At 30.6% G+C, this 26836-nt stretch overlaps 4 protein-coding genes and 1 long non-coding RNA gene across 5 annotated transcripts; 3 read left to right on the top strand and 2 right to left on the bottom strand.

Annotated features, from left to right (window-relative positions):
• Positions 1–398: 398 nt before the first annotated feature.
• LOC101210835 (probable E3 ubiquitin-protein ligase RHY1A) lies at positions 399–4198 on the bottom strand. Its single transcript, XM_004139220.3, has 3 exons — positions 3204–4198; positions 2994–3109; positions 399–894 (listed from the first exon to the last, which is right to left on the bottom strand). Exons 1-3 carry the CDS (start codon positions 3375–3377, stop codon positions 579–581), a joined length of 606 nt encoding a protein of 201 aa, XP_004139268.1. The 5' UTR covers positions 3378–4198; the 3' UTR covers positions 399–578.
• A 2921-nt stretch (positions 4199–7119) lies between these two features.
• On the top strand, positions 7120–8046 carry LOC105434711 (NEDD8-specific protease 1). Its single transcript, XM_011651794.2, has one exon. The coding sequence runs from the start codon at positions 7177–7179 to the stop codon at positions 7666–7668; it is 492 nt and encodes a 163-aa protein (XP_011650096.1). The 5' UTR covers positions 7120–7176; the 3' UTR covers positions 7669–8046.
• A 2254-nt stretch (positions 8047–10300) lies between these two features.
• LOC101211084 (peptidyl-prolyl cis-trans isomerase CYP28, chloroplastic) lies at positions 10301–14703 on the bottom strand. The gene is made up of 3 exons (XM_004139221.3): positions 14488–14703; positions 11707–12565; positions 10301–10819 (listed from the first exon to the last, which is right to left on the bottom strand). Exons 1-3 carry the CDS (start codon positions 14701–14703, stop codon positions 10611–10613), a joined length of 1284 nt encoding a protein of 427 aa, XP_004139269.3. The 3' UTR covers positions 10301–10610.
• A 6857-nt stretch (positions 14704–21560) lies between these two features.
• LOC101202996 (transmembrane 9 superfamily member 11) lies at positions 21561–24396 on the top strand. The gene is made up of 2 exons (XM_011650419.2): positions 21561–21759; positions 21991–24396. The coding sequence occupies exon 2, from the start codon at positions 22009–22011 to the stop codon at positions 23995–23997; it is 1989 nt and encodes a 662-aa protein (XP_011648721.1). The 5' UTR covers positions 21561–21759; positions 21991–22008; the 3' UTR covers positions 23998–24396.
• Positions 24397–25017: 621 nt separating this feature from the next.
• Positions 25018–26299, top strand: LOC116402222. Its single transcript, XR_004214678.1, has 2 exons — positions 25018–25267; positions 25913–26299. It is a non-coding gene; the product is annotated as an uncharacterized LOC116402222 (long non-coding RNA).
• Positions 26300–26836: the final 537 nt, after the last annotated feature.

Raw genomic sequence — 26836 nt, 5'->3', positions numbered from 1 at the left:
CACAGACTATAATAACAATCATATTATTATGTTTCTATAATAACAATCACACTATTATGTTTTTTTTATGTTTTTAGTAAATGCCAAATTATATATCTATTAGAAGCTTTTTTTTTTTCAAAAAAAATTATGTTATTCATTAGTATTTTTACTATGAATTTCAAAAACATATTGACATGCATAAAATTTCGCGTACCAAAATAGACCAAATTATTTATAGACATTAAATTTTCTTTTGTTATTTTGGCCATTCACAATCATTTTCATTTACTTTTGCCATTCACAATCATTTTCAAAAATATTAATGTCATTATTAAACAAAATTTCAAATTTTGAAAGGGATAAATTAAAAATACAATAATTAAAATTTAACATTTCATAGATATCATAAACTAAAATTGAAAGACTCCATAACTAAAATGTTATTTCAATTATTTAATGTCATATATAATTTAATAGTAACACCATGGTGTATTGTATATTTTAAACCATGGATGTTTGGATCATTAACCCATTTATACGTCATTAACGCAACTCTTTGACATCTAACCAAATATAAAACTCTAGAGTTAGGTTTATTATTGGGAGGGGACGGCTATAGGGAAGCGGCAGCAAGGGCAGTGGGCATTGGCTTGGAGCCAAGGGACCAAGCAAGTGGAATGGAACTTATGGGCGCATGGAAGATGGAGCAGTGGCTCGCTCAGTCTGAACCGTTCTAGACAAACGCTGCACTCTTCTTGCTCCGAGGCTTTCCATTTCATTAGCTTCCGGCCCCAACTAAACCTTTTCTTTGTTTCTTCTTCTTTTCCTTTTGTATTCTTCATCTCTTTCTTCTCACCATTATTTTTTTCTCTTGATTCCTTCCCCTTTACTTCTTCATTGTTGTTTTTCTTCCTGTGTGTATATATATAAGTATTGTACCAAAAATAAAAAAGAGTTTCATAAAGATTTTGATCATTATTGATTCACTTGTTAGATTAAAGTTATAAAAGTCGATTCATTTGAATATGGTTTTGACTTAGTTTTTATAGTTATGAGAGTATGTTTCATCTACCGTCATCTTCTATTATTATTTTTTTTTATCGGTTCATCGTTGAATTCTTAATCAGTTTCTAAAAACAAAAACTCAATATCTAAATTATTCTATTCGACTCGTAAGTAAGAAAAATATATAAATTTCATAAGAAAACAAATACATAAATTTCATGCTATCACGCTTGAACCATATGTTTTTTCCTTTAATTTTTAATTTCCTACTTAATACTTATTCTTTTACTAAAAAATTTAAATCACGAAATTCTTAATTACTAGCACATTCATATTCTTACGTAGATTGAACCATACATACTTTTACTTTTAAACAATTTATAACTATTTAACAGAAGATTGATATAAATTTGTTCTAGTGTGCATTGTAGTGGCTAGTATGCCCACGTTTTGGCTTAATTATTAAATTTAGATTTTTTAATGATTTTTAATGAAATTGGTCAACGATTTAATGGAAGTAATTGCAATGACTAAATATAATTATCTTTACCATGAATTAGAGCCTTCATTTAATGATTGAACGACTTCAACCAAAATGGACTAAAATAAAATATAAATATTTATAAAATATAGCAAAATATTACCGTCTAACTTACCTAGAATATGATGAACTAATATTACTGTTTTTAGAGGTTTCTAGAGGTTTTGTAATTTAAACTAACTTTTCTAATTGTTAACTATAAAGACATCTATGTTCAAATAAATAAATGAGATAAAATCTAACAAAATCCAATTTTAAGTTTTAATTATATGTTTTGAAGGGTTGAATTTTAACCAAAGTTTAGACTTAGTCACTACTAATAGTTTATTTATGAATTATTATGAGCAAGAACTTTCACTATAAATTTTGATAACATTTAATTTGTATTATAAAATTATTACTATTTATTTCATTTCAATTAAAATTATACTAAACTTTATATTAATTGAAAACATAGAAACTAAAATGATATATTTAACTTTTTATTTATTTACGAAGTCAAATCATTTGATCAAATTTCAATTTGATTCCCATCTTTTAAACTTTTCAATTGCACCATTAATCTATTAGGAACATTTAGGCAATATTTAAACTTATGGAGTGATTATTGTAGTTCATCTTATGCACGGATCCAATCAAATACTTGAAACTTTCCAACTACTATTATTGACAATTAACTACATCGTTATTATCGTTTTTTACTACTCAATTAAAATAGTCTTTACCCCAATTACAAACTATTCTAAACACAATTTATTAATACTACAATTCACTAATCATAATAATCATCTCCTTTAGCTACCAAGCTTCCTAAATGCCCTTTAAAATTTGGGATTTTATTAATGAATAGTCTCCTTTTGGAGGCCCAGATGAAGAATAACCCAAAGTTGATATCAAAAGATGGTTTTTTTTGGTATGTTAAGTCAATTGTGAAAGTATCGAGAATGTGCTGGAGGGCTTGACACTGTCGTTTAGTCTTGTTCTTCGTTAGGCTTTTGGGTTTTTTTCTCTAACTTTGTACCCTCACTCTCTCTCTTAGAAGGAAGAAGAAGAAGAAGTGAAAAGAAGAGGAGGAGGAAGAGAAAAAGACTGCAAATGGAAACCAGAGTAAGAAGATCAAGAAAGAACACGGAAAAAATGGAAAACGTTTAAAACGATATCGAGGTGTGACTGACAAAGAACGTGAAGAAGAAATCCAAAACGAGAGGAGAATGAACGTAAATCCATGAGAGCACCGTACCGGAGGTAGAGCGTGTTTAGGTTAGATTGATACTTTTACCACTATCAAAGCTGACAAACAAAAGGCATTTTTTGAATATTTTATAACTTGGGTCATGTTTCATCTGGCCCCCTCAAAGGGTCATCGTTCTTTCAATTAACAAACGGTTAATTTATAATAGAACAGAAAGGAAAGGGAGATTAAAATAATGGCAAACATAAATAAGGTGGATGATGAAGCAATCACCTTGAATTTTCAGGTTTTCGGTGAGTCCTCAACCTCTCATCCAACCGTTCCTTAGCTTCTCTTGCAATTTCACCAAGTTTATCGTTCTGATAAGCTTGATTCGTTAAGCTCCGTTGCTTAATTTCAAATTTCAAACAAACAACTCATCAGATTTTCCCAAGAAACAAAAAAGATAAGAGGGAAATTTTTTAGATTTTTATTCATAATAACCTGTGACGAAGATGATGAAATTAGATGAAAATCGCGGTTGCTTGTGTACAAACAGAACGATGGTCTTCTTGTAGATCCTGATTTCCCTGCCGTGAACGGCGAGTCCGATGAGTTTATGCTCTGGTGGAACCGCCTCCTTCTAGCACATTCAACTCCGGGTAACATTCCGGCCATCGATCAACGAGTTTTTTGTTAGATTAAAATCGGAAATAATCGAGATAGAAATGGTGAAATCTAATTGGATTAAACTCAAGATGATTTCAACTCAAAATACCCATTTCACAGAAAACGAAGAAACACAAGTACAAATTCTCAAATCCACACTCACTAATTTCATCTCAAAATCAACCGAGTTTCATCAAAATTAATCAAACCAACGAAATCGCTAATTCACAGGGACTGAACGGAAAAAAGACAACACGCAAAAGCAGAGAAACGAAGAACACGAAGAAGAAGCTTGAAGACAGAGGTAAAATGGAAGATGGAGAAATGTGAGAGGAAGGGATTAAAGTAATATTTTCAACTCAAAATCCATTAAACAACAAAGACAAATACGATTTCAACTCAGAACCAATGGAGCTTCTCGGTTTGAGCAAATGAATCAGAAATACCAATTCCACCGAAAAAAAAAAAAAACCCAACTACAAAATCCTCAAATCCATACTAATTTCATTTCAAAATCAACCAAGTTTCACAGTTCCATCAAAATTAACCAAAACCCAACACGGATTAGAACTAAAAAAACAACGAAATCGCTGATTTAAAAAACCCAGTAGCAGAAGAAACGAAGGACACGAAAACAGAGGTAGAATGGAAGATGGGGGAAATGTGAGAAGAAGGAATTAAAATGAGGATAAAGTATGAAGGCCAACGAAGCTGGGGAGTGAAGAAGGTAACAGACAAAAGTGGGGACAGGCGCATTGAAGGTGGTAAGAGCAAAACGTACAATAACGAGACGATTTGCTCAATCATTCCCTCTTTTTCTCACTCTTAAAAGAAGGAATGTAGTGAGAGAAACGACGAAGAGGAAGAAGGGAAGAAGCTTCCTTCAAGATCTACAGGAGATGATTTCATGACTAAAAAGTGTTAATTCCACTAAACTAAAAATAATTATAATGGATTTTGGTTTTGTTTGTTGTTTAATTGTAGATGCTAGTAATGGCATAGAAGTAGGCAAGTCACCGCTAAATTTTTATTTTACTTTTGGATCATAGTGTATCTTTGTGCATTTCATTTCACAAATTTGTTCATGACATGTGGCGAATATTCCCTATTTATTTTATAAAACATTTTAATTATTGTTATAATATTCTATAATTTTAATGCATCTAATAAAGCACCATATATATTGTGTATAGCACATGTGGTTTGATAAAATTTATGTGAGTAAAGTGATAAACTCATCTGACACTCTGATAAATATGATATTTACTTTGAAAGTTGGTATCCTCCATATATAAAACAAATTGTTGAGGAAGAAGGATCTAGTGTTAATCTTATGCTATTCTTTCCAAAAGTCTCTAATAAATTATATTGCAAAAAAGAGTTGAATATATTACCCCACCGACGATATGATTGAATTTAAAGTTACGAAAAAATTAATCCGATCAAACTAATATTTATCTATCTAGAATAGGTTGTGATTGATCAGTAGTCAATTCTACCATAAAAAATACACTCTACCACAAGATGCACATTAGTCTTGGAAAAAAAATGGCTATCTTTCTTATTCCATCTCACCTTTCCTCTTCATATTCCCAATTTGATCTATTCCCCTCCTCCCTCTTCCTCTAGCATTTCCATTGTCGTCAGAACCACTTCTTTAGCTATCCCTTCCACAATTTTGGATCAACGTACACCTCTAATAACAGCTGTCCATGCTACAAAGATTTTGGAATTTTGAATCATGTTTTCTTTTTCATTGCTCTTTGAATTATCGTTGAGTATGAAACGTGCTAATCTTTTCCAATACTCCTTGTCGGAACTAACCAAATAGTAGATTGCCTTGGTGTACCTTATACTCGAAACTTTTCAAAGATTCAATCTCACCCTCCATAATACTCCATAATAATTGTACTGGAATAAATTATAGAAAAAAAAAAAAAGAAAAAAAGTCAATTCGTTGTTATTTTTAAAATATCACTATACTATTTTCATGTAGACTTGATTGGATGATTTGGTTGGTTGAAAAAATGATATGACAAAATTATTGTAATAAGCTAAGCACAAAAAAATCTAAAATTATTTGCTTGGCTGTGGGCTTTGCTGGGTTAAAACTGGGCCCAATAATTTCCATCAACACTATATGATATTTTGTTATTTTCGTAATATTGTTATTGTACGAGGCTGATCATGACATTTCAAGTTTTGTAGTCTTCTTATACATAATCATTGGTAAAATCTAGATTAGAGTTTTCAATTTAGTCTTAATATAATGCTTATTACTAGTCATAAGGAGTGCACGTGCCCTATTGACAGTCCTTGTCGACATGCAAACTAAATGGTTGTTCAAATATGACAAAATTCTTAACTAAATTAAATTTTTTTATTTAAAAAATAGTGAACTTTGAATGTAAAATTTATTTCTTAAGAAATATTTGTAAATATATAGTTTGTTCTTAAAATTTTGAAATATAGATTTTGAGTCAAACAATCAATACATGTGAATCGTATTGGATAGCAACGTTACGTAAATAGATGTTTATAAACTATTATTGATGAACGATGTTACATTATTAATATATATATGATTAGACATTTCCTCGAGGTCTCTACCAACAATGAGGAATAAAGGAAAAGACAATCCATGGTATCAAATAATTTGTGGTTGAACTAAAGAAAGAAAAAAGAGTACAAAATTATCCCACACATCTTATCTAGTTGTTGTTGCATTTTAAATATATTAACCACAACACATTTTTTTACTTTTTTTTTCTTTATCTCAATTAGAAAAACCACACACACGGCACAAATTAAATTAGTTTCTTTTACGTATAGTTGGAGAAAGATTTGAAGAAATATATGTCATCTACAACACCTAAAATTTGGTTAATAATTCTAAATCGATTAAACATATAATCAAAATCGATAAAATTTAATTAGTGTATATGCAAATGACTAAACATATTAAATTTGCGAGCACTAAATTAAGCATAGTTAAGGTGAGTTTTGACATATATTATTTCTTTTAAAATTGAAAGCTTAAATTCTCATATTAAATGTCGAGAAAATAAAATTTACAACTAAAACTAACAAAGAAAAAGAAAAATCAAATAAATTGATTTCGAAGATAACATCTAGGTAATTTTTTTAGAACAAAAGTAACTAAAAATCTTAGATGCGCAATAGTTATGATAAACACAAATAGTAGTCTATCGTAGTTTATCATAAATAAGTTGTGAGATTTTGCGGTATCTAAAAATATAATCGAAAGTTTTATTGTATAAAATAATTTTTCTATTTTGGAGGATTTATCTTTAAGTTATTATTTGAACAAATATTAATTGAAATTTATTGTTAGATTTTTTTATCGACTACTATATTAGACCAAATTTGAAGTCGATTACATCTCTTCTTATTACATTAGATTACAATTTCCTTTCACCAGATATATACACATATAACCCACATATATATATACATATAATTTCTAAAATTAGATAGACTAAATTAAGGGAGAGGTTAAAAAACATTAGCCTAAAAATACAAAAGAAAAATTAAACAGTATAATTTACATTCTAATTTTGATTGATAAAAAAAGGCATTGATAAAATTCCCGTCAATGTCAGCCATGTGAAAGACGAAGAAAGAATTTTAACCATAGAAAGAAGAAATGACAACGACTCAACTTTAAATGACGATAATACCCCTCAACATTTTGTCTTTTTTCGTAATTTCATCCTCCACCCCACACACACATATATAAACCCCCAACTTCCCTTTATTCTCTAACCGCGTTCTTCAGTTATAAAAAATGGACGATTCCAACGAACACAAAGGAAACTCCTCACCGTCCAGTCTGAAAGAGATGCTCAAATCTTCTCTATGTTTATCTTGTTGCCTTCGTAAGCACCGGAATGGCCATCATCATCTTCATCACCACCATCATCATCACCACCGGCGGATGATGTCTATTTCGTCCGACGGTGAATCGTCGCCTGGACCGCTCATGAGATGTTCTTCTGCAAAGGATAAGTCCAGATCTCGTGAGTGTCATGATATTAAAGATCGACTTCCGAGTTTCATTTCCCGACTCGGTCGCCATGGACGTCGTCACTCTGCTTCCGCTGATTTCCATTACGATGCACTTAGTTATTCGCTTAATTTCGATGAAGGATATGATGAAGGTCATGTTGATGATGATTTTCCTCTCAGGAATTTCTCCTCTAGGTTACCGGCTTCTCCTCCGAAATCCTCACCGTCTACGACTACTGCATCGAGGGAGATGATCACGGCGTTTAGTTAATTTAATCCAATATATCAATCGAATCATATTTATGTGGAAGGCGCTTTGAGGTTTTAATTCCCGGCCGATCGTTAATAATTTTATCACGGCGAACTGATCGGTGTGGTTATACTTATGAACGATGAGGTTCACTGGAATTTAAGAGATCGAATTCCAAAAGGTACATTTCTCGCAGATTTTTCAATGTATAAATCCTCTGGAAATACGTTTTGGTTTTTTTTTTTTTTTTGCACAACTTTTTCTTCGTGGAAATATCATATAAATATATAATACATATATGTAATTGCTTGTGTTTATGTAGCATATTCGGATTTTGCAACATAGTTTTCCATATTGTTCTTGTTTCATATATATAAATATAAATTAAATTAAATCTCATCTTGTTCTGGTTTGGGGGAAATCTTCTCTTCTTCTTCTTCAAGATTTTCTTAAAAACTACCATATATAAATTTAACTTCTCGAAAATTTGCTTAAGACTTATTTCCTTTGAGTTCTCAATCATGAACTGAACCGAAGAAATTATACAGAGATTGATGGACAGTTGGTTCCCATTTTCATATTTCAATGTGAATGAATCAATGCTTGAATCAGAGTAAATAAAATATGATAACATTAAACAGAGATGATGATGATGAGCATAAATGCACAAATTTAGAACTTAAATAATGGTTATAAATAAGAACTTATATAAACAATTAAATTGATGTGAACTTTTGGTACTTTTACTTACGTGGCGTGTTTATTATTTCACATGTAGAATCAATGATATTGTCTTCTTTAAGTAATAATAATTGATTTTGTTCAACAATTATTATTACAATTTTATGACATTAATAATACAATTTCAAATCACCATACCATCTTCTTCCATTCCCAATTTGTTCTGTAACAAAAAAATTTCACTTTTATTATATTCTTTCATAATTTTTGTTTTGATATATTAATTTAATGGAATTAAATTTAGATTTCATTTTATTATTTATCTTTAAATTTGCTAACCATTACCATTACTCTTAAAGTTAAATATTAATGGATTTGGTAATTGCATTAAATTGTTTTCTTTCCCTTACAATAAAAGGCCAAAATGTATGGATTTTTTAGAAAACTTTCCCAAAAGCTTCCATGAATGAATTAAAGTGATACTCACTACGTAGTTATTCAATAGCTCACAAATCAAGTAGTTCTTCCTAACATGTGAAAGTTAGGCATTGATAAATTTAAAATGAGATTCTTATCCGAGGGTCAAATTTGGCTGACGTCCATTTAAGGTTACTCTTTTCTCCTCTTAAACTAATATAACATCGTTCAATTGAATTGATACTAATTGAATTGAAGTATCCATCAATATTTGAGACAACGATACAATATCGATTTTGTTGGAAACCATATTTTTATTATTGAAATTTAACTTGTTATAATTTGTTCTGATGATTCAAATTGTTGCTAGCATGAATGCATATAGTCATGTACTCAAGACGTATTCAGTTTTAGTTTCTAAGAATTTTTTATTAAACAATTCTTTTGTCACTTAAGACCAACTTGTGCGAGAAGAAATACATTAGAATGTATTATAGATGAATGCAAATAGTATTCATCATAGCTCCATGTTACTCTATTTTTTCCCCATTTCCAATATCGTAATTTCTTGTTGGGATGAGAATTTGAGAGTCATGAACTTTCACTATCATTCTAACCAAACATCTCTTTTACATTATTTTGACAATCAATGTTTGTCTCTATAGAGTGTATTTAGTGACATATTTTGGTCATATTTCATTACTTCCAAAAAAGCTAAGTTAGCCATGGAGTCATCATTTCAAGCAAAAATGCTATTATACAATGTGGGCAGTTTGGCATCCAACTTGCAATGACAATGACCCAAATTGCTAGAGTTAAATACTCTAACAATTAGTTATACCATTGCGCTAAGTACAGTAAAAATCGAGTTACAATGCTTCTTTTGTTATTTTATTCTTTTCATTTGATGTAACCTAGGTCAACTTTGACTTGACCCATCATACTTATGAATTTCTTTCATGGAGAAATTTATCTACATTTCTTCCTTCGTATAAATTATATAGCGTTTTTTTCTTACCATAAAATGACCTATGGGACCTTTTTCTTATATATTCCTTGAATGCCTACACAATTTTTTTTAAAATAAGAAGATGAATTCATACTAATCATGCCTACACATTTTCTTTATGTTCATTAACTAACTAGTCTCCAATCTCATTGACTTTGTTAACCATGTGGTTGAAATGCAAAGAATCTTCTAATAATACATTAAGAATATTTCATGGAAGAAAACATGTGAACTTCAATAAATGATGAACATGACCATTTATTTTTTTGTTCTTTCCAAAAAGAAATGACAAGAAAACTTCATTCGTTTTGGTATAATCAAATCCTTAAAATAAGTTTCAATTTTTAGTTTGTACAATTTTAAGATGTATCCTATTTTCTTACCTTCAATCTCAAGATGAAGTTCTACTGGGAAAAATTTGTGTAATGTGAGAAATTAAACTTAAGAAGCAAGTATAAAACCATGAGTCGAAGACACATTGGTTTGGATAATGTGTTTGTGTTACGTTTGTATATATATATATATATTGAGACTGAGTCAAGCACATAAAATTAAACATTATTGAATACTATTCTACCAATATTTATTTGCTTACAAAATGGCTATAGGACAAAAACAATGAGTGAACAATGGAATTTTTGTTTTTAGCATATGTAAAAACATCAAAATTTGATTTCTAATTTGTTTTGATCATAAACAATGGTCAGAACAAAAACAGAGGCCTGGTTAAGCCCTTGTTCATGTAAGAAAAAAAAAAACAAAAACATGGGGATAGAATTTTTCATTTTCACAGAAAAAGAACACAAATGGAAAGATGAGAAAGGAAAGAAATGGAACCTCGAGTATGGTGCTGTGTTTAAGGCAGAGTTGGAGATAGTGAAGGCTTTGCAACTTTGAGCTCTCCACAGTCACTGATATAAACAGTTTGGAGAGGTCTGTTCCATATTGTTCTTGCATTTTGAGCCCTTTCATCTCCTAAAAACTTAGCCAAATCATTGAATTGCCTAATTCTCTCAGATGGCTTGTATGTTGGAGTTGAGGATATGGCTGCCACAACATCCAGTCCTGAAGAATTAAACCCACAAATTTCACACATATCAATAACCTTTGGTTCCACAACCAAGATGAATGTTAGCTTATTAGGTATTGGTTTAAATTACTAATTTCAGCCTGTTTAATTAGTTTCAAAAGGTATAAGTTTACTTCTTATGATTTGGTAAAACACTTGATAAATGTGATTAAACTTTATGCTAAGTGTGCAAAGTAATCAGAGACAATGCTATTCTATTTACATGGCATATACAACAAGGCAGAAAACTAATGTGTTAACATGTTGTATATGAGGTTTAAACTCAACTAAAACTTCACTAACCATCTCATTTGTACAGGAATACCTAATATACTAGGTGGTTTGTGGAGAGATTATTCTTATATTGTAATTTTTCTTCATAGTTTTTTGCCTTTAGCTTGATAGTACGAGCCAGATTCATTTTGATAATTTCATCTTCTTAGCACTAATAATTAGTGTTCTTATGTTTTGCATGGTTAATAAGACCCTAAAATAATACTTAAGTGACAATTCTTATCCCAAAGCTTAGATGAATGGGCCATTAGAATAAAATTTAATGATAATTACAATTAGTGGCACTTTTAGGATTAATAATTAAGTGATAAGTTTAATTATATCACTAATTCAACACTCCCCTGATTGATGTATTTGAGAATTAGTAAAACATTCGACAAATAAAATCAAAGAAATTCATGCCCTAATTTCATGTTAAGTCACCCATCAAACTAATAGCTCAAGTTCATGGTGAATGCAATGATACCAACAGAGTTGAAGGGCAAGTAAAAAATAGGAGAAGATTGGAGAGGATCAAGTGTTGTAGAAATTTATGAAACTAATCATAGAGATCAAATTCAAAATTGAAATTTAGAGTTCGAATTTGTACCTTCAAGAACAGTCCCGAAGACAATGTTCTTGCTGTCAAGCTGAGGGCAGGGGCCAGGGCCAGTTGTGATTAAGAATTCCACATTATGATAATTCGGATCCAACTTCAAATCGTCATCGTCATCGTTCTCCGAAAGGCAAAGAGAAATAACGCCGCCTCTCGAATGCGAAAGCAAGAACGAATCCGACTTCACCGATTCCGTATTTCTCGGCAATTGCAACGGCGGCCGAACTTCTCCTTTGTCACGGCGTCCCTGTCGGCCAGCAAGGAAGAATTGGCCAGGGAAGATTTTGTGAACCAAAGTGCCTTTATACGAGGAGCCGCAGGATCCAGTACACATGGATTTGAAATTAGAGGCGGTGGTAGGAACGAGATGGCCGTAGAGGCCAATGACAAGGCGGCCGAGGAGGACGGAATCAGAGCAGAGAAGGGAATCGCCACCATCATCGGTGGATTCACGGTTAGGGAGGAAGTTGGTAGGGCAAATGCTGAAGTCGATGAAGACGCGGTCAGTGATGGTGGTATCTGGAGATGGAGAAGCCAGGGAGGGAGGAGGATTGACAGCGGTGGAGAGAGAGAGGGACGTGGAAAGAAGGAGGAGAGAGCGGCGAGGGAGTGTGATGTCTCCGGAGCGGAGACGGCGATGGTTGTGATGTGGAGGTAAGAGGGCGACGGTGGTGGCTGCGGCGGGAGGAGGTGGAAAGGAGAGCGAAGGCCATCGTCGGAGAATGAGTGAAGGAGGAGCATTGTGTAATGTGGATGTGTGAGAGAGAGCGAGAGAGCGAGAGAGCGAGAGAGCGAGGAGGTAGAAGGAAGTGGAGAATTTGTGACCACAGACAACATAAATGGGGCCCTTTCCCTTTTTTCCAATTTTTTTTTTTTATTTTCTCTTAAAATTAAAATAAAGACTAATTTTCGAGTAGGAAGGTACGAGAATTCGAGAAAATAACCAGCTACACAATGAGCAACCCTATAATAATGAAAAAGAAAAAAAATATATTTTTCATATGGTGACATATGGATGTCCAACGGTGTGTTTGGGAGGAGGGTTGGGTCTAAATTGGTGTTTGAGAGAAGGGTTGGGTTATCTAACATGCAGAAAGGGTTATTTTAACAATTTAGGTCTTTCATAGTTTTACCGACTACTCATGGACGATTTAGGTCTTTCGTAGTTTTACCGACGATTTAGGTCTTTCGTAGTTTTACCGACTACTCATAGAAAACTACATATTGGATCTAACTCACAAGTTCACAATTTTGATCATGAATTAGTAGTTGTCTTTTTGATATTGTGACATTTTTTGTTAAAGAATTTTTCTCTTCATTTCCAAGATCAAATGGTAATGAATAATCATATACTTAAATTTTGATTAATGGATCAACTTAGGTTCATTTTCTTGAGAATCGTTTGTGCATACACTTTTATCTTTCTTGAGAATCAATTATATAATAAATAATGAACCATGTAAAATGATAACTTACCAAAATTTAGAAGTTTAATTGAATCAAATTAAGTTAGATGCAGAAAGAGTTGGGTTTAGAAAGAGTTAATGACATTTATGACATGTATATTTAAAGTGCTGGACAAAAAAATATTTATTTATATCGCATCCCTTTCCCGCAACAATTTCAACACATAAATCAATAGAACATGTTATTTTAATCTTTAGATATGAATTTGATAGTAAAATCGGTAAGCTGCATGTAGTGAGATTGGCTGACGAGGGAATTAGATAACGCCGAGAGATTTTATTTTTAGTAAGATAACAAAAAATTCCATAAATTTTTATGGATTTTTTTATCCACTCGTGAAATACATGAACTTACCTAGAGCTCCGGATCTTAGAAAATGTAATTTATTATTTATCAATGATTTATTTATGGTATAATTATTGATTATATTTTAGAAATTTATGAACTAACTTAACCAATTATGATCTTTCTCTTTTAATATATAAACCTCTACTAATAAATTGAATTATTGGTTCTAATTTTAGGGTAATATTATTGATATTTTACCAACATAAATATATAACACAATTGGCATACACTTGATTTATCAATGTTATGAATATTTATTTTTTATTTTTAAAAATCCTCATAACCTAACAACATTTTAAAAGGTCGGTTATCATTCTATTTTAATGCTGTTGTTAAGCAGAGATCTGATCCCAATTATTTCTTAGAGATCAAATATCAAATTAAAACAATATATATCTGTTACATTCATGAAGGATCGTGGTGGATCGATCGCCAATGACTATTGTAAAGAAACAAAGAAACAATCGATTCAGAAGGAGGTGCTTACTTGCGATTAGCAAGAAATCAGGAACAAATTCAGAAGAAGACAAATAAAATATATTTTATATTTATATATATTTATATTCATATACATAAGCTAAATTTAAAACGCAAGATCAAGTACCTTAACCATCAACAGTTACTTCTCCTCCTCCAAACAAAGAGAAGATTAATTTCCAAATCTCGCCATCTATTTGACGACAAGATGCAAGTAAAAAACATGACTCGAAAACAAGAACGGATCCAATATTTTTCTTTTCAGATCGCAAAAACTCAAGATAATAAAAATCACAAGTATAACAAATCATCTCATCTGGTTCACAGTTATTCAAATCCTAAGGCAGGAAAATTGTCGAAAACATGAAAGAAGAAGAAGAAGAAGGAAGAAAGGATCGAACTCTCAATTCGGCCTGGCAAAGAGAATAGGAGAGTCGTCATCATCGTCCTCGCTCAAAGGAGCACCAGGTTGAGAGGTCTTACCGACGACAGGGGAGGAGGAAGGTGAAGAGGAAGCAGAGGCAAGGACGAGAGACAAGCAGCCTTCGCTCCAGGATCGACGAATGGGATAGGAGATGGATTTGGACTTGGAATGGGAGCAATGAGGAGGTTGACGGCTAGATTTGTGGAGAGCGCAGCCGCAGTTGCGGTGGTAAGGACGGCGGTGGATTTCGGAGTCGCAGCCGATGCAGGCCTCATAGATAGGGCGGAGGAGGCCGTCGGCGGCCATGGGAAGAAGAGAGGGATCGGACCACCGCGAAGGGAAGGTTTTTGGAGAAAAGCGTGAGAGAGATGACAAGAGAGAAGAAAGAGGGTACTTATAGGCGCAAAAGAATAAGGAATTAGGAGAGTGGAGAAGCGAAATAGAAGGCGGGGTTTATGGAGTAGAGGCCATACGCCATAAGGCGTGGTTTTTGTGTTAGGCGAGAAAAATACCCAATTTTAGTAATCCACGCAAAAACAAAATTATAAAAGAATAAATCATTTTGATTTTTAAAATTTAAAACTTAAAACTATATTAAATGAATAAAATATTTACAAAATATAATCCTTGCATTATATTTACAAATATTTTCATATCAATTTGAATTTACACATTGAAAAATTGAAACGATTCCGTTAAATACAATATTTGATAGTTTGAACGAAGCATTTAATAATAATAATAAATGGCTTTGTTTTCAACTAATATTATTGTTGTTGTTTTCAATTTTCATGAGAAAAATGTTATTATTAAAAAAATGGACGATTTGTTTTAACTACAAAGCCAAAAACGATTTTTGTTTCTTCACTTTTGACTAGTAAAAAAGTTAGATTTATTATTATTATTACTCTAGTTAGTTTCTAAATACATATAAATACATTAAAATATTTACAAAATACACTAAAATGTTCCTCTTCTATTAGAGGTTTAATTAATAGTATGATAAATACATATAATAATTAATTTTTGTCTATTAAATATTTTTTAGAATTAATTTTTTTCATTTAAAATAATTTTCTTTTCTTTTTATTATTTGTTAGTAAAATGGAAAGAAGTTAGGTTAGGAAGAAAGCAGGCATATTAAATAGTAATTTTGTTTGAAATAGGAGCAATAACCACATGTTGTGTAAATTCTAGATTATTCTTTTTCTAGAGAATTTTCAAATTATTCTATTTTCTTTTTAAGAAGAACTTTCAAATCATTCTCCCTCTCTCTCTTCATGGGAATATCACATGAGATTTTTAAATACAACATGGTTTACCTCCATATTTTTCTTTTTAATGTTGCTTCTAAATCATAACTTTGTTACTGTTTTTTTTGTTTGGTTTAATGGTTGAATTATATAAATTTTAATATTTTTATAACAATAAATGTGAAAATTCAAATCATATCTTTGTCACAAATACAATATTAATTAAAACAAACCACTTGTTTTAAATCATTTATTGTTTTAGTTAACTACGTACCATTATATACTATATTTTCGTTTATATCGTAGTTTTTTTAGTTATTAAAATTTAGTCGGGTTTAGTTTGCTAATAAAGTCAAAATATTTGATAAACACTAAGTTATATATATTGTGTTTTTCTCTATATTATTTTCATCTATAATTTAGAAAAAAATAAATTAATGTATTTAATTTTCAATTCAATTGAGGTGGAACTACCTATAAACTAACACATATTTACAATATTTTTTAAGGAAATATTCTATTAACATTTAGCTTTTTATTTAGTAGCGGCAGCAAATAATACTTTTTAAATTAAATATATAACAACATCTTAAAATAATTAAAAATATAACAATATCTATATGTAATAGACTTCTACATAGATTATCTCGCGAAATTAGTTTAGGTGCATGTTAGCTGACCTGAACACTCACAGTTAAAAAAAATACTTCTATCATTGATATAGTTTATTGTTGATAAAGTACGCTCTAAGAGTTTGATCTAAATTTTGTTATATTTGTAAATTCTTTCACATTTATATTATATTAGATAACACTTTGGATCTCATTATCATATTTACAACATTTCCAATTTCAGTGTGATTTTCAAAATGCAGAAAAAAAAAAGATTAACTACTTTATTAATGAATAAACATGCTTAGAATGTTAGACATATTTTTCAAAAGCTATGATCATCAAATTTCTCCGTATTCTCCATTTCTTACATTAAAAGAAAAAAACATATTCCATCATATATTATTTTACATCGTTACAATTCTATTTTAAGTAGTTTGAGTGAGAATACTCTTTACTATATAGTAGTATAGTCCTTCACATTAGAATGGTTTTTGTTATTAGTTTTGTTTTCTTCGAAAAAGTGAACGTTTCCTATCAATGAAGTTCGTTTCAAAACTAATATTTAAATTTATCACAAAATAAAATTGAAGATGAAAGAAGAGTGAGAAAGAAGAGTGAGAAAGATTACAATATTGTTGGGAGAGAGAACCCACAAAAAGATCACATTTGCTTCAAATATTCCTCTTTCTTGTTAACAAACTCTTCTTACCAACTATACCTACACCCACATGTTGTTCTTCTAGATTCCATATATGTTTTCCTTTTAACACTTTACTTTCTATGCTTCACTAGTAGAAGAATCAATTGAAAAAATAGGATTAAAACTAATTGATTAATAATTGTATACAATGATTATATTGATATATATTCCAATAGTTTCATTAAAATAATAATTATTGAACGTACAATTTCAAAAATTTGTGATTCAATATAACTCACCTTTCAATTTCTAAACTAAAAAAAATTCAATAACGCTCGTTTGAATTAGCTTAGATTTTTTTTTTTATTTAAACACTTTTGATATCAATATAAATAAAAGTTTCAAAATAAACACTCACGAGTGTTTTCCAACTCTTTTTCAGTTTGTTTGTTTGACGTGATTTTATTAATGTCAAGTTAATTACAATAAAAAGATAACCATAAACTACTACAAATTAAGTTATTTTAAATAGTGGTGGTCGGAGGTGCTAAAAGTGATCATCAAAGTTGGTGGTAATCGGAGGTTGATGTTGGTAAATGGTGATGGTCGGGATGCCAACACACTTAAAAAAACACTTTTCTAAAAGTTTATTTAAAGTGTTTATTTCCTAAACCAACTTATTCTATAAACACACTGTTTAGAAAAACTACGACGACTGGTATTCAAACATTTGATTTTTTTTTTATAAAAAAACTATTTTTTTAAAATCAAACTTAGAAAAGCTATTTCAAACATACTCTTATTTTATAAATTCATTTTTTTCTCCAAAATATGTTTTGAATTGTTATTAAATAATTGATTTTTTTTAAAATGACTTGTTTTTAAAATTAAACCCGAGCAAATACATCCCTTAAAAGTAAAAGATTAAAAATGGTAGCGACAACACGTGTGATTGAAGATATAAATTGTAATATTCATTATTTATCTAAGTGTTTTGATCTTTCAAAAAAATGGTATAATTTATATGTTGCTATTAAGTTATGTTTATTTATAACAATTCATAAGTGGTCGAATTTCATTCATATGGTACATAATTAGTTTAAGAAAAAAACAACTTAATGGCTAAGTACATATTTCGGTAACCAATTTATTTTCTGTTTTTTTTAATTAATTTTTAGAAAATAGATATGTTTAATAATTAATTTACTTTTTTATTTTTTAAACAAAAAAACCTGTCTTTTAAATTAACAAAAAAAATAAAAAAGATAGTTTTTTTTAGAAAATAGAAAGCAAAATTAAAAACAAATAACAAATGAGTTACCAACTACTACGGATTTAAGTAGTGTTCTAAATATGTTAAGAAACTTAAGTAAGATATTTATCAAAATTGGAAGAGTTTAAACTTTAAAGAGACAAAATTCAAAATTTATAATTAGTTTTTATTGTCCTTTGCCTTACACGTTGTATTAATTATTGAGTATTAATGTCACTGTCTGTTTGTGGGACGGTGACCATCTTCTTAGCTGTCCCTCTTTTCTTCCTAATTCCACCTTCTATTCTACCAATTTAATTAATACACAAACATAATATGTATTATTTGTATGATTTGATTTCAATTTCAACCATCTCTTTAAAAACAATATTGATATTCAATCAATGTATATATTAACAACTCCCAAATTAGATATTTGATTTTCTCATCCATATAAATCTAAACAAAACACAATTTACATACTAAAATTACTAGTCTATTGTTCAACCAACGTTTTGTGCTATAAATGCGAGCTTATGACTACGAGAACTACAAACAAATACATGTCAATTATTGCAACCTACTTGTTAGTTTTTTTTTTCCCTTTCAATATTAGTGGTTTCAATTTTGTACTAACTCTTTAAAATTAAAATTTAAATATTTTTAATTGATTGAGACAAATACTATCAACAAAGCCATCCGAACTTCCAATATGCTCCTGTGTTATTTGAACTTAATAAACAAAAGGTAAACAACACATTTTTTCTTGTTAGCAAAAAAAAATATTGGAATGATGCAATCAAACAGACTATAACTCAAATAAATAAGGTAAATGACATAACATTTCATCTTTGAGGTAAGATGTTCGATCACTCATCTCCATAGTTGTTGAACTAAAAAAACTCAAATCAAATAAATAAATAACACGTTACACGTATAGAAAAGTGTTAAGTAGATCATAATTGTGTTATTATTTTTTAAAAAATAAATAATGATAAACAACAACAATAAAACCTTTTCTTAATTGTCAGATTTGTTTTTAAATTCTATAGTTAAAGTTCTACATTTTCCTTCACATTTACGAGCAAAATGAAAATCTAAAATTTCAACTATAAGAGAAGTGTGTCAACTATCACCGAATTATACTCGTTACTTTCACCATATATATATTTACAAGTATCTATCTCTAGGGGCAATAATGTAATATTACTTTTTTTTTTTGGTATTTAGACCATATATGGAGTAAGAGTGAAGATACAAGTTGTGAAAGGACTCCTAAAACAAGTTAAAAATAAAATAGAAGAAAAAAAGGTTGCTATATAAGAGAGTACTTAGTTTTCTTGAAAGATAAGTTGCTCACATGTTAAGAGATATTGCCTAAAAAGTATGGGTAGATCCATCTCAACATAGATCCAAAAATCATGCAAAGTCAAAACCTCTATTAACTTATATATATTATGTATTATTCTCTCATTAATTGTTCTTTTAATTTCTACACTTTTAATGAGCTTTTATTATTACATTTAATGCCTTTAGTTCATATTTTTAAAAATTATTTTAATTAATACTTTTTAATTTTTATTTAATTATAACATTAATAGACCGATACTCGATATTTAAAAATTTAAAAATTCATTATTTGGAGTTCTAAATATCTATATACATTCTATAGGAAAGAAATTCAAATTAATATTTACTAAAGCATTTTCATTATTTTGTTTTTAAATCTTTTTAAAAGTATATATATATATATATATATTAACATGTCTTATTTAACAAGTAAATTTGCAAAGCATAAAAATATAGTTCTCCTTAGATTTTAATTTTAATTTTAATAGTGGGAAAATATTTTATGCTTTAGGTCTCATGTTCACAAAAATTTATTGACTTAATAAATAATTTATCATTACAAAGAAGTGTTATAAATGACTTAACTCAAACGGTCAAAGGTGTAGTTACAAAAGCCTTCATTCTCAATTAATGTTAAATCTCCAAACTTTAAAAGGTCTAAAATCCAAATTTGATCTAAACTAGTTTTAATATTATTTAAGAAAATTATCTTTTTAGTTATACTAAGTTTGGATAAATTTGTATATTTGGTCTCTCGATTTAAAAATGTTCCTTTTTAGTCCTCATATTTATAAGAATAAACTCATTTAGTGATCCTTAAGTTTTTTAAATCATGCTATTATAATTCTTGATATTTTAAAAATGGGTTAAAATGATTCTAAAAATATTTTTCTTTGATTTTTTTACAATAAGACATTTTATTAAACCTATTTCTAAAAATTCTGAGACTAAAGATGTACATTCTGAAAGTCTTGAGACTAAAAGGGTTTATTTTTATAAATGTGGAGACTAAAAATGTACATTTTTAAAATCTAGAATTCAAGCACATATATTATTCAAAACTTGAAAAGTTTTTTAATACCCTATTATTTATTTGTCTTTTATATGGAGTAAGTAAAATATTCATCTTGCTATATTTGAAAATAACTAAAAAAATATCAATTTAAATTTTAACCAATTGTAGGTAGACTGTGATATACAAATAGTAGTATATCTTGATCTATCACATTCGATTGTAAATAGACAGTGATATTTTATATATCTAGTAAATATTTTTATAAATATTTTCATTAACTTTTTTTTATTTGAACACTTAAAAAGTGTTTTTAATCCATATATTATACATCAATATTTATTATTTTAAAATAAATAAAAAGAAGCCCACACAAGAATATCACATTCAATAAGTTAAAGTAAAGTATAGGTCATCAATCAATAGTATGTCTAAGTATATATTTTTAAAAGATATGTTAAAGTATATGTTGGGCCATATTGTATGCTTGTTGAGGTTGTTGAAGAAGAAAGTTTTTTTTTTTCCTTCACGAGTTGTTTGATGATTCTCTCAAACTTATTTAAAGGATGAGATTGTTTCAACGACAAAGTTGAAGTTTTTTTCTTTCATTCATTTCATTCTAGTCTTTCATTGACGAAACATTGTTTATATGTTTCTCTTTTTGTCCATAAATTCCATTGTTGCAATGTACAACAAACCAACATATCTAGCATTTAGCTTGAAGATAACCTCATGGATCAATGCTGATTTGTTTAGTGATTTGTATATTTTTAGTTATTTGTTCTTATTTGTATTATTTTTTTCTTATAAGAAAAATCAATATGTCAAATGTTTAAATGTTTGATTGAGTTCACTTAGGTTCCAAATTCTATAAAAGGTAAGGGCCATCTTTATTTTGAGCAATTTCCTACATATTTTAGAAAATTAGCCTAACTAATTATCAGAGAGACAACATTTGGGGCTATTTTTCAAATATCAGAATGAATAAACAAATGTAAGAGGCAAACGAGTCCGACCTCTTTGAAGGCTTCAGAAACGGAAAATTTTTCTTTTGCTCATTATATAGAGGCGTTTCTCATTCCACAAAGTTGTCTCTTCCGCCATTACCATTTTCTCCCCTTCCCAAATCTGCCTTCTCCCTCCTCCTTTTTTGTTTCTGCCGCTGTCCATTTCTCTTATCGTGGGAGATTGTATCGATCTCTGTTAAAAGGTCAGTTGGATTATTTCTTGTAAAGCACATTTTGAGCTATTTTTATTCATCTTTGTTTGTTTTGCTATTTCAATGCCTGATTTCTGCTAGTCCCATTTGATTTTTTTTTTTTTTTTTTTTTTTTTTTGTATATTATAGCACATGTTGTAGAATTTTATATGAATTTGATTATATGATTGTGTTCTCGTTGTTTTGATGCGGCATTGATTTTTCCTGATCTGGGGTTTTCAGATCCGATACAAATCGAATATGGGTTTGTCGAGAATGAAGTTGCTCAGTCGATTTCGGATCTGGGTTTTAACTTGTTCTCTGATTTTTCAACTTGGTTATGGGTTTTACCTTCCTGGTAGCTATCCCCACAAATATGTTGTTGGTGACTTGTTGTCAGTGAAGGTTAATTCTCTTACCTCTATCGAGACCGAATTGCCATTTGGGTATTATAGTTTGCCGTTTTGTAAGCCTTCAGAGGGTGTTAAGGACAGTGCTGAGAATCTTGGTGAGCTTCTGATGGGAGATCGAATTGAGAACTCGCCTTATCAGTTTAAGATGTTCACAAATCAGACGGATATCTTTATGTGTTCTTCAGATCCATTGACTTCTGATCAGTTTAAGATCATGAAGGAGAGAATTGATGAAATGTATCAGGTCAATTTGATTCTTGATAATTTACCTGCGATCCGTTATACTCAGAAGGAAGGTTATGTCCTGAGGTGGACCGGCTATCCAGTTGGGGTTAAGGTTAAAGATGCTTATTATGTGTTTAACCATTTGAAATTCAAGGTCCTTGTTCACAAATATGAGGAGGCTAATATGGCACGCGTAATGGGCACCGGTGATGCTGCTGAGTTGATCCCAACGATTGGGAAAGAGGGATCTGATGTGCCTGGATATATGGTTGTTGGATTCGAGGTTGTACCTTGTAGCATTGTTCACAATGTTGAACAGGTGAAGAACTTGAACATGTATCAAACCTATCCTAGCTCGATACAATGTGATCCAACTACTGTATCGATGCCTATCAAGGAAGGCCAGCCTATTGTTTTTACATATGAAGTTTTGTTCGAGGAGAGTGATATCAAATGGCCATCCAGGTGGGATGCTTATCTTAAGATGGAGGGATCCAAAGTCCACTGGTTCTCCATCATGAATTCTATGATGGTGATCACTTTTCTTGCTGGTATTGTTTTTGTTATCTTCTTGAGGACTGTTAGGCGGGATCTGACCCGTTATGAGGAGCTCGACAAGGAGGCCCAGGCACAGATGAATGAGGAGTTATCCGGCTGGAAGCTTGTGGTTGGAGATGTTTTCAGGGCTCCTTCAAATCCTGCACTCTTGTGTATTATGGTTGGTAATGGTGTTCAGATTCTTGGAATGGCAGTCGTGACCATATTATTTGCTGCTCTAGGATTCATGTCACCAGCATCTCGTGGAACCCTTATTACTGGTATGCTATTTTTCTATATGATTCTTGGTGTTGCAGCTGGTTATTTTGCTGTTCGTTTGTGGAGGACAATCGGTTGTGGTGACAACAAAGGTTGGATTTCTGTCTCATGGAAGGTCTCCTGCTTCTTTCCTGGTGTTGCCTTTTTGATCTTAACCACTTTGAACTTCCTTTTATGGGGTAGTCACAGCACTGGAGCCATTCCATTTTCCCTTTTTGTTATTCTACTCTTGCTTTGGTTCTGCATCTCGGTTCCACTAACTCTTGTTGGCGGTTACCTTGGTGCCAAAGCACCTCACATCGAGTATCCAGTCCGTACTAATCAAATTCCTCGTGAAATTCCTGCTCAAAAATACCCATCTTGGTTGTTAGTTCTTGGTGCTGGCACTCTTCCATTTGGAACCCTATTCATTGAGTTGTTCTTCATCATGTCTAGTATCTGGATGGGCCGTGTCTACTATGTTTTCGGGTTTCTCTTCATTGTTTTGATCCTTCTCGTGGTCGTTTGCGCTGAAGTATCTTTGGTTCTTACCTACATGCATCTCTGTGTGGAGGACTGGAAATGGTGGTGGAAGTCCTTCTTTGCATCTGGTTCTGTTGCCATATACATCTTTTTGTATTCCATCAACTATCTAATCTTTGATCTCAAGAGCTTGAGCGGACCGGTCTCTTCCACCCTTTACCTTGGATACTCCCTTCTAATGGTGTTTGCAATCATGCTCGCAACCGGAACAATTGGGTTTCTATCTTCATTCTGGTTTGTGCATTACTTATTCTCTTCAGTGAAGTTGGATTGATGGAGTTTCTTAGAAACTGAAGACAGTGGCAGTTTAGGGGAGGAGGATGATCAAAGAATACAGTTGTATGGATTGTTTTATTACTATGATATGATATATTAGTTTTCGTCGATTCATTTCAACGAGACGACAACAATAATACCTTCCAGTTTTGATGTGTAATTTCTTTGTGTTTTAAGGGAGATTGTTGCCTGAATTGTGATACAACGGATTCTCATTTACTTATTTTGGCACATTAGGCTCCCATACTTAGGTGTTTTAATGTTAGTTTGTAACACATTTATGTGGGTTTTAGTTTGTACTTTTTTATTGCTGAGATCCATCTGTATGGTTGAATGCAGAAAAAGTACAGTTTCATCTGCCCTTTTTATATAAATATTTCATTCATTCCTTGTCTTACATTGTTTCTGTAGGGATTCTTTACCTTTTACATATATATTATGTTCTAATACAGTTGAATGAAAACCGATTTTATTGATTCTCAAATGATAAAAGTGGTTTCTGACTATTTTAGGAATCATATCAAGTTTGTCATTAGTATAAGAGACCACATTCCTATATGCCCAGTTGAGATTGAAGAAGGATATCTCAACGTGTTGATTACAAATTGTTTCATCCGAGTGGAAAGGAAAAAAACGAGTTTAAATCTTATTTTGATTCTTTGGCTATTCGTCGTTTTGGTTACTTTTAAAATGTTTATTTTTATGTAACTTTATCTTCTTTCTACTTTTCATCGTAATTTAAAAGGTTTGCTTTAGTTTATACTATTAAAAATTTATTAGCTTGACCATATTCATAAGATTGACACAATAACTTTCTACGTATTTTATATGAAACTATAATAAAGTTTTAAAAAATTTGAAAATAATTGTTCATAAGATTCATTTTAACGTCCAAAATGACAAATGATGTCAAATGTTCATCCGTATTTTATATGAAACTATAATAAAGTTTTAAAAAATTTGGAAATAATTGTTCATAAGATTCATTTTAACATCCAAAATGACAAATGACGTCAAATGTTCTTCATCGGATGTCATGATCACATGAAATTACAATACTTTTCTTTATTGTTTTAGGATTTTTTTTTTCTTTTTTCCTCTTCTTCCCTAGCGTTGTTTCTCCTTTACTAAGCGTCTTCTTTTCCGATTTCTTATATTGCACGACACATCTTTTTTCTTAGACTTTTTCTTCTTCTCCGACACGACGTATGCACATGAGGAGTGAGAGGTGGGCAGAATGGTCGAGCCTGAGAAGAGAGGAGTGAAAGGTGAGAGATGGGCACGTAAGCTTCTTCATATTTTCACATAAGTAATTACTACGAATCTTAAAAGAAAAACGAAAACCCGAAAATTGAAAAACATAGTGTATTTTATGCTTTCAAATGTGTTTGGTGACAATTACATAATAAAATTAGAACTCAAATAGATGTATAAAACGAATTTAATAATATATTTATAAATGGTAATTGTAATTATGATTATTTTAGGAATAATAATCAAGGATATAGCAATATTTAAAAAAATTTACAAATATAGCAAAGTTATTGCTGATAGACTTGTATAAATGATAAACTCGTATGGTCTATCAGTGACAAACTTATATCATTGAAATTTTTTGATAAATTTTGCTATATTTGTAATTTTTTAAAATATTGCTATATACTTAATTATTTTGAATTTAATTGTTAAATTTGCAACTATCTTATTTATAACCAATAAAATTAATTTTAGTCCTAACAAAATATGCGGGACAATTAAAAATATCCATTTAACGGGTAGAATCAGGATACTACGGAGATCCGCCTCGAACAACTGGTATTGCTCCACATATAGAAACGTATAATTAAAGATGTCCAGATGTTAAAGATGATGTATATAGGAATGTATAATTAAAGATGTTTATGTTTATATAGCTATTATAAGGAAATTAGTAGAAGAAAAGGAAAAGGAAAATCGGTGATGCAAATGTTAGAAGGGAAGAAGAGAAAAGAGAGAGAAAAGATGATAATGAAGGGCGCGAACAAAAGAGCATCACGGCAGGCGGTGTAATCTTTGAAAATTTCTTCGACGTCATTTTGGGACTGGTGGAAGGAATTTCCATGGCAGAAACATAAATATGTAGTCCAATCTCAGATTTTAAACATCTGCATTCTCTTATTCTATGTATGTCTTAATTTGTCGAACACTTCAACCACATTCTTACTTTGTAATCCAAAGAATGGCTAGGCCTCAAACCAAATGTTGGAAGTCCCAACTCAAACCTTCAACTCTTATATCCTAACCAGCTTTTACTTTGTCTATTTTTTGTGCTCTTCAACCAAACTCTTACGTTTTAATCCAAAGAACGCCTAAACTTCTTCAATTTAAAAAGTTGAAGTCCAATTCATACTTCTAAATTCTCCACTAAAAAAGATGGCTATACCTCTTCCATCAAAAAAAAAAATTATGGGGGTTTGAGACGAAAAACAATTAAGAGTTTAGAGGGATGTAGAGATGTTTGAGTTAAAGGTGTGATTTTGTTAGTTATCACATATTTGAATGGGAAGCGTCTAAAAGCTTCTTGTAATTACTTCTTATATCTTGTTTTGCTTTATTGCCTTTTATGTCTCATTTTGGTGTATTAATTAGGCCCCTTATAAGGTTAATAAGGGTCCATAGAATTCAAGATTGAGCATGTATACAAGGTCTATAGTAGAAGTCTACATATCGCGTATATATTTAAAATATACATATAAAACAAATTTAAATTTTATCAATGATAAGCATGATAAACTATATTGGTAGACATTATAGAAGTTTATCAATGTTTATCAACGACAAAATCAAAAAAATTTATT

The sequence above is a fragment of the Cucumis sativus genome, chromosome 2 (assembly GCF_000004075.3).
Source record: "Cucumis sativus cultivar 9930 chromosome 2, Cucumber_9930_V3, whole genome shotgun sequence".
NCBI classification, from domain to species: Eukaryota; Viridiplantae; Streptophyta; class Magnoliopsida; order Cucurbitales; family Cucurbitaceae; genus Cucumis; species Cucumis sativus.
This window is presented reverse-complemented; position numbering and strand designations above follow the sequence as displayed.